General features: G+C 40.5%; 1 protein-coding gene across 1 annotated transcript; it reads left to right on the forward strand.

The window, feature by feature from the left end:
* The first annotated feature begins 5,669 nt into the window (after positions 1–5,669).
* LOC140941927 (beta-2 adrenergic receptor-like) lies at positions 5,670–6,707 on the forward strand. Its single transcript, XM_073390931.1, has one exon. The coding sequence runs from the start codon at positions 5,670–5,672 to the stop codon at positions 6,705–6,707; it is 1,038 nt and encodes a 345-aa protein (XP_073247032.1).
* The last annotated feature ends 1,734 nt before the right edge of the window (positions 6,708–8,441 follow it).

Here is an 8,441-nt window from a genome sequence, read left to right on the forward strand (position 1 = left end):
AAAATACAAGAAAAAAACTCGAGTCGCCTGTTGCCTCGTACCTAGGCGCTTCTTGGGATTTTCGACGGTAGTCTCGACGGAAAGATGATGGAAAAGCTTCAAAAACGCAAAGGCACAAGGGGAAACAAAGTCAAGCGTTTGAGGAAAGACGAATGCCGCAAGTGGTTGTGTACTATCATCAGACTGACCGGCAGCTCAGGGAACGCATTATCTTACTCGTTGGAATGCGATCGAGAAGTCCTGAATGAGATGGCGTTAGCCGACATCTTATGCTTCTGTGGATAATGATATTTCACCTTTGGATGCCACAACACTACTAGCTTTCCTGTCGACCGACTTCTGTCCTGACTATCCATCCCCTTGAAGTTTGTACGAAGCTCTTAGCAATTCAGCCTTTTAAAGCCTAGTGACCTGCATGAAAATCTGTCATGTCATATCCCGAAAGAATTCTCCTATGAATTAGCAGAACCCCTCAGCACAATTTTTATTACATCCCTTGCTTCTGGAATTCTTCCTGCTATTTGGAAAGAATCGAAACTCAGTGATAGAGGAGAGAGTCGAGAGACTTACAAAGATTTGGCTTTAACAACTTAGCCGTAATAAGGTGGATTGGCCACCGTCAGGGGACTGAGAAGTAGACGTTTCGTGCATTAGCCCTTCGTTGTCAGACCAAATCAGAGGATTCTGGTTGGTGCATTTTGTATGGTGTTAGATGTTTCTAAAAGGTATTCACTGTGCGTATCAAAGCGAGACTCCATGTCTCGCACCGCTATTAAAAAAGTAATAACAAATTTACCGAACTTAATTAGAATCGTTTCAATTTCGTGATATCAGGCTTAAGCTTGCAAATAATTTAGGCCTTGGCCAAACCTCGAGCTTTTCCTGAGACGAATCAAACGTAGTGAGTTAAGTTTATGAAAAGGTTGACGTCTGGTTTAGTTAAGTTCGTCTGAGTGAGTTTTGATCAAGCAGACGGATAGAACGTCTGAAGCTCGACTCTGGGACCAACGTCGATCTTCACCAGCAACGAACTCAACTAATAGATTAAAAATTTACGTGATAATTATGTTTTGCCTTTTTCAGGAGAAAATTTATCACTGGCCTGCTAAAAACGAAATATTGGGCAAATATATTTACCACTTTATTTTTGTTTTCTTTCTTTATTTCTTCTATCACTCTTCCTGTCGTAAGGACCAGTTTACTGTAAGTTTTAAGTTTAAAATTTGGTACTCAAGATTTTACTGATCCAGGTCTACTAAAGATACGGCTGACCCTCACTGGTTTGTCGTTGTGGCTTCGCCTTCACAAGTGTTTCTGAAGGAAGAAACAAGCCTAGCTACTTCAATTTACGTGAAAGAAGATCATCGCAGTTATAGACGCAACTTTTGCAGTTGTGAAAAGAAAGCCTGGAAAAATTCAGGCTTATTCTGGATTAGAACCCTTGACCTCTGCCATAGCCAGCTGGGAGCAGGTCGTTGAATTGGTTCGTTATAAACCCGTGAAAAGATGATCAAGTTATGAATAATGAAAATCATGTATGAGAACTGCGGGGTGAAGAATTATATGAAAGAAGGTCATCGCAGTTATAGATGCAACTTTTGCAGTTGCGAAAAGAAAGCCTGAAAAACCTCAGGCTTGTACGGGATTCGAAAATATACTTAACTTCCCCTTAATGTTAACATCCAAGGAAGTGGTGTCCTCATTAAAAAGGTGTTGCAGTACAGTAGAAGAGCAGTTGGAAGAAGTTTGACCAAGACCACTGTCTTTAACTGAGAAGCTTCCGTTTTTTGGAAGCGTCGTTAAATTGAAGAGAGATTCCGCTGTATACACAGGCGATATTATTTCCCTTTACGAAGCAAGCAGGGCGCTATATATTGCACGAGCTTCTCAATTCAAACTTCTCAATTCTAACAGTATGAACATAAAGAAATTAAGGTGGCACGCGCACTATTTGTGATAGTGGTGTTTTTTAGTCTTTGTTGGACTCCAGTTTTGTTAATTGACATCATGGACACGATTCTTGGGAGATGGACTTTCCCTCGCGAGGCGTACGTAGCGTACACTTTTTTGGCCAATGTCAGCAGTGCGTTGAATCCCTCGATATACGGTGTGCTTAACAAGAACTTTCGTAATGATTATATTAAGGTGTTAAGCTGGAGATACTGCTGTTCTCAAGCTGCTGTAGAACCAAACGCGGGGCTGTCAGGAAGTGCAAATGTTTTGGAGATAAAGCCATTGCGCGTGCCTAATGTAGAAAGAAAACCTGGTTTACTAACTAAAAACAAACGCCGCTTTGCCGCCTACATTCGTGTTTCAAGTTTAGGTCAGGTGCCTCTGAGGACGAGAGTGACTCTATTTGCACCTTGGCTTCTTTCATTTTTTCATGTTAACTTTTTTACGCACTCGCAATGGGAGAGTTGCAAACCATTGCAACATTCAAGCCTTATCAAAAGAAAAGTGTCCTTAATATCCTTAATAAGCAATTTCCGAGTTTCCGCTGGCCTCTGTATCGAAACGAGGTTAAGTGCTAAGCCTTTGATACGGAAATGATTTTTCATTCTTATACAAATAAAATTCATTTCCACAAGAAAGGTTGTACACTTTTCCTCATTTTGAAAGTGAGGGTTTTTGGAACTCGGAGGTGGCCTATTATCACACATTAAGTTTGATACAGAAGTAGTGTCAGACTTGAAAAAGCTAGTTTTGCAGATAGAGCTGAGGTAGTTATCCACGAAGCCCATCGATGTAAGGTAAACTTCTGAAGATTTAGAAAGGCCCTGTCCGCACGAATCCAGGAAAATATCCGGTTTTAATCGTCTCCACGAATTCGCAACTCCGTCAGATCCAAGGACTTGGAGACTACTTTGGAGAGAGCAAAAGGATGGGTTTTCCATGAGCAGATTCAGTGGTCTTGTGTATTGTGTGGACGGAAGGCCCCAAAATATCCCGATTCGTGCAAAGGGGGGCAGACACTGTCTGGCGTGAGCTCTCTAGCACGAACTGGTCGAAATAATATTATTTACTTTTTAGAAGGCTTTTTTGATTTGATTTTATTACCTTCGCCACCATAATATAAACACATCGGTATTCAAACACAGTAACAAACAAAAAGTGGCAGGGATTCCGCAACAGCGTGAGCCAGTTACTAGGGGCCCAGAAAATTAAAAAAATATAAGAATAGTTAAAAGACATAATCACAAAATTAAAAGCAACACGAGACAGGCTGGGCAAGACTACGACACTTGTTACATTTAAGACAGACAGACTTAAAAGTGCGGGAATTTTCACGGTCGTAATTACTTAAGGCGGTTTTGTAATACTCTACCATTGCCTGTTTAAAAACATTGAGGGCGTTATGACAGGATCAGTTCATCAGCAACAACGTTCCAGACGCGTACGCATCTGGTGATATAAGACTTTTGATAAGTTGCTGCCTGAAATTTAGGGTCTACAAATTTAATAACACCACTAGATGAAGATCTGGTAGGCCTCGTGATGCGAGCGTTAGGAACAATTGATGGATCTACCGATACGAGACCATGAATGATTTTGAAATAAAAAAACACCATATCTAGATACTCTTGCCAGAATCTTAATGGCAGCAGATCCAAAGATTTAAGTCTGTCCACGTAAGAATTTGTGTAGGAAAAAGGCAATTTGAGAACATATTTAGTGGCACGCCTTTGTGTCCTTTTTAATTGTAATTAGTTTGATAGACTGAGGAGCCCAAATTTGGGTTGCATAGCCGAATAGAGGTCTAACTAAATTGAGATAGACCGATCGCCTAACGTCAGTGCTTTTACATATGTTCTTTCTATTTCTTTTCACCCTGACTGTTTTACAGGAAGAGATAATTTTAGCCCGCTTAATGTACGAAAGCAACCATTTGGCCCTTTATATATAAAACTGCAAAAAATGATGATACTATTAATAAAATAATAATAATAACAATAATGATATTACTACAAGCAAACATTTTACCAGACCATATATATATTTTTCCCGACAGAAACACAACTTCATCAGAATACCTCCTTCTAACGAATGCTAGCCCCGCACCTGTTAAAACTGGTTTCTTTTCCCCATCTATAAATAGCATGTTTTACTACAGCTTAAATAAAGGCTCTTGCAAATTGCAGTAATAAGAGATGAACTCTTTATTGAGCGGGTATGTTTAAATTATTATGTGAAATCTCTAATGGCTATTTGCCTTCCATTTATTTTTATCCATGTATCCCACATACAAATTAAAGTAATTTTTCTTGAGTTACTCCAAAATACTACGAAAAAGCAGAAAGGCTGAAATAATTCAAGTTCTGCTCAGTTTCTTGCTTGATTAACAAGGCTACGTTTGTGCATCGCATCTTGTTGAATGTCAAGCTTAAAACAGTAAGGATGGGCTGACAATAACATCATAATGGAAGAGCGATATGGATCTCTAGAAGGCCTTGGCGTATCAATGGATGGACAGGATATTCTGCTATAATGTATTTATAAACTCTCCGGGTATTTTCGTCGAAAACATTTTTGAAATTTTGTTGATCTTGTTACAGATATGAGAATAAATGCCTCCCATCTATTAAAAGCCCCCACTTAGGCACCTAAATTAAATAAACACTCCGGGCGTCTATTAGATACTTTACGTTATTCATGGTTTGTGTGCGTTGCTGCTTTAACATTTTCCTTACGTCAAGTACGTCGACCTGCTTGGATCTGCCACCGAATATGGTGTTACCTTGGTCAGTGTATGTATTCTTTGACTAACATTGTCTAGGTGATTTCAAGAGAAGGGAGAGAAATGATCAAAACCTGCATCCCGAATAACAGAACAAGTCAAAGGAGCTGTTTCACGAAATTTCTCAATATCAACTGTAAACAGGTGGGAACCGCCACCAGATTGAGCGTAACAGAAAAATCACAAATCACAAATCACAGCGAATTCAAAAAAGGTAAGGATTTGCAAACTTGAAGAAGATTAAAACGGTTTGCAATAGCGGTTTTTGAAAACTTGTAATTGTTAGCCTAACAGTTTTTCAATGGTCGTTTTTGTGGTTTGTAACGTTTGATCAATGCCTGGGACGCATATTTTTTTGACACGAAGCTGAGGTTTTTGTCATTGGCAAGTAACGTTAAGTTCCCATAGCGAACAACGACGCGTAATTGGGAATGTTAACAAAACTGAGGTTGACAACCGTGACACAGTCCCTTTCAGATTAGGGAGCTTAAGCAACAACGACGGCGACCGCAACAAGAACGGCAAAAAAAAACAACAACAGGTGTAGATTAGCAAAACAACAACTCGTGCAACACGCTTTCTTTGTACATTTCTTTGCCGTCGTTGCACGACTACAACGTGAAAATGCGTAAATTAACGGGAACTCAAACGTGAACAACTGTCTTTTTTCTTTTCCTGAACTTTGATACAGTCCTTTAGAATTCAACTCCAAAAACATTTGCCAACATTTGACGAAGTAAACGAGATGGAAGAAGCGCGATAAAGTTTGTAGCAGCACAAAGTCACTTTTTAAGTGACGTTTTCGTAGTCGTCGCCTTCGTTGTTGCTTAAGCGCCCTAATGTCTCATAGATACTGAAATCACTTCGCGTCCATGTTATTTTATCTAATTTTTATATTTAACTCCATAGCTGGATACGATTGACTCTGTGCGTAATGAATTCAACTAAGAAGCAACTGGCAGAAATGTTGGTAGAGCTACAGTCCAGAAGCAACGCCAAAATTATCCTAGAATCATTTTCATTCGGGATTATTTCCTCATTAATGTTAGTTGGGAATTTTATAACTCTCCTGGTTATGTTACTAAACAGTCAAAGAAAAACAATTTCTAATTTGTTAGTCGCATCACTCGCTGTTACCGACTTATGTTTGGGAGTTTTCGTGTCAGCTCCGTTAGGACCTGCTGTCCTGGTGACCTCTAAGTGGCCTTTTAATGAATCGACCTGCCAATTTCAGGGTTACTCTGCTATTATGTTGACTGCTGCATCGATACATACATTGGTCTTAATGGCGGTAAACAGGTATTTTAGACTTGTTAGACCATCAAAGTACCGCCGCTACTTCACTCAAAGAAAAACGCAGTTCATTATTGTTATATCGTGGCTTTCTTCAATGTGTGCTCCATTGCCATATTTCTTAAATGGGTACAAAATGGTTTTTCATCCATCCAAGTTCTTCTGCTGTTTTATAATTGACAGTGGTGCATTCGCCGCCCTTTTGGTCGCATTTTATGTGGGGATTCCATGTTGCATCATTTTTTACTGTTACTTTAGAATCTTCAAGACAATTCGTACTCACAATAACAACTTGTATCACCCTGGTAATGGAATTAACACTGTAAACATAAAAGAAATTAAGGTGGCACGCACACTATTTGTGATAGTGGTGTTTTTTAGTCTTTGCTGGGCTCCAGTTTTGCTAATTGACATTGTAGACACTATTCTTGGGAGATGGACTTTCCCTCGCGAGGCGTACGTAGCATACACGTTTTTGGCCAATATCAGCAGTGCATTGAATCCTTTTATATATGGCGTGCTTAACAAGAATTTTCGTAAGGATTATCTTAAAATGGTATGCTGCAGGTTAAGTCATGTTCAAGCTACTGTACAACCAGTGGTGCTGGGAGGAAATGCCAATGTTGTGGAACTAAATCCATTGCGTGTGCACAATACAGAGAGGAGGTTACAGAATTAAGGCCTGTGCTCACACTAAACCGTATAGCTTTTGCGCCGCCACGAGGGATAGTAGAGCGAGCGAAGCGCGAGCGCGCGTGAAAATCACCCCACGCGAGAAAAGGCGAGACGCTTCGGGGAGAGAGAAAAAATGAGGTTACTCTCTCCAAAAAGGTATCCGGTATCAGAGTGAACGTAGCCTAAGAATTGATGTTGTGGTCTGATTGACACGTGTCAATGTCTAGCAAGTTGGAAAAATACATCTTGTATTAATTAATTATGCAATAGTTTTGAGTAGTGCGTCGTGGAGTGGTTTCATTTTACTATTGTGATTGCTACATAAGTTCAGTAACATCTGTAAACCTGAAAACGGGTTGGTATTAAATGGCCAGCCGAAATATTGTTATAAAAAACAATACACGTTGTTTTAAATCAGCTTTGCAGTAGTCTTTGGACTTCTCGTTCTTGGTTCTTCAGTTATATTTTGGCTGATTAGATCTCTTTTCTAGAGATCCAACGTTTACAACTAGCAGGATGTTCGTCCACGGTTTTTGCAGTTAATCTAATCCTTCATTTTACTTAGTACGCAGAAAGTCTTTAGTTGAGTGCAAATACAAGAATAAAAACTCGGGTCACCTGCTGCCTTGTACCTTTCTTGGGATCTACGACGGTAGTCGCTTTCAAGGATCATGGGAAGGCTTCAAAAACGAAAGGGCACAAGGAAAGACTTAGCGTGATGCCTGGTTGGGGGGGGGGGGGGGGTACTCCCATACATTACCTATACGGGTATGTGCCGCCCGACGGGGTCTTGATTTTGAAGCTCCTGGTTTAGAACGGAGTATCCATTTCAGAGGCGTTTTCTAGAACGGGGTGTAATATTTCGAACGCACGAAAGCTCCAGTTTTGTAAGCAGCCATTTGAAATTATTCAAGGACAGATTCCTTTAATACGGTTCAATGCGTTAACAAGCAAACTGTTATACTCTTGTTGCACCCTAGAACGGAGTATAAAAAATTGGCCCATTTCGAGAACGGGGTATAAAAAATTGGCCCATTTCTAGAACGGGGAATCAATTTTAAGGGACATTTTTTTTACGACGGGGTGCCAATTTGGATTCCCGGGCGGCACATACCCACCCAAAAAATATCCAAGTGCACCCCCCCCCCCGGAGTGTGATGTTACACGGGACGATTCGCAACGACGATTTTCAGCGCAACTCAGCGTTGCAATGCTGGAACAATGTTGTAATCATTCGAAACAATGTCGCAACAATGTTGGAACGCTGTGTTGCGCTACAAATCGTCGTTGCGAATCGTCTCGTGTAACATCACCCTCTTGCGCGGAGACTACCGCAGAAAATCTCAAAAAGCTCTTGGGTACGAGGCAGGGTCCACTGTGGGATGTTTCACAGTATACTATTGCTGGTTTGTAGCTGATATCACTGCGGCCATGTTGCTTGACAAGAACAAAAGAGTTGCCCCTTCGCTGGGAACTAAACTCTTGTTTCGTCGACCATCATGGCCGTCTTGTCACGTGGTTCAGGCGCGGATCTGATGTACTGACCGTTTCCCTAAATGAGCTTGGAATGTGTAAGTTTCTAGGGGGAACGGGGGCATGTACCCTTCGTGAAATCTTTTTTCTTTTTTTTCGCCATCAAGTCACCATTCCTGGGTTTCTGAGTCATTCAATCAGGATATTGGCCATACTTTAACTTGGAACGTTTTTTCATAAAAAAATTATTTATCCATGAAAAGTC

This window comes from Porites lutea, chromosome 6 (assembly GCF_958299795.1).
Source record: "Porites lutea chromosome 6, jaPorLute2.1, whole genome shotgun sequence".
Classification (NCBI taxonomy): Eukaryota; Metazoa; Cnidaria; class Anthozoa; order Scleractinia; family Poritidae; genus Porites; species Porites lutea.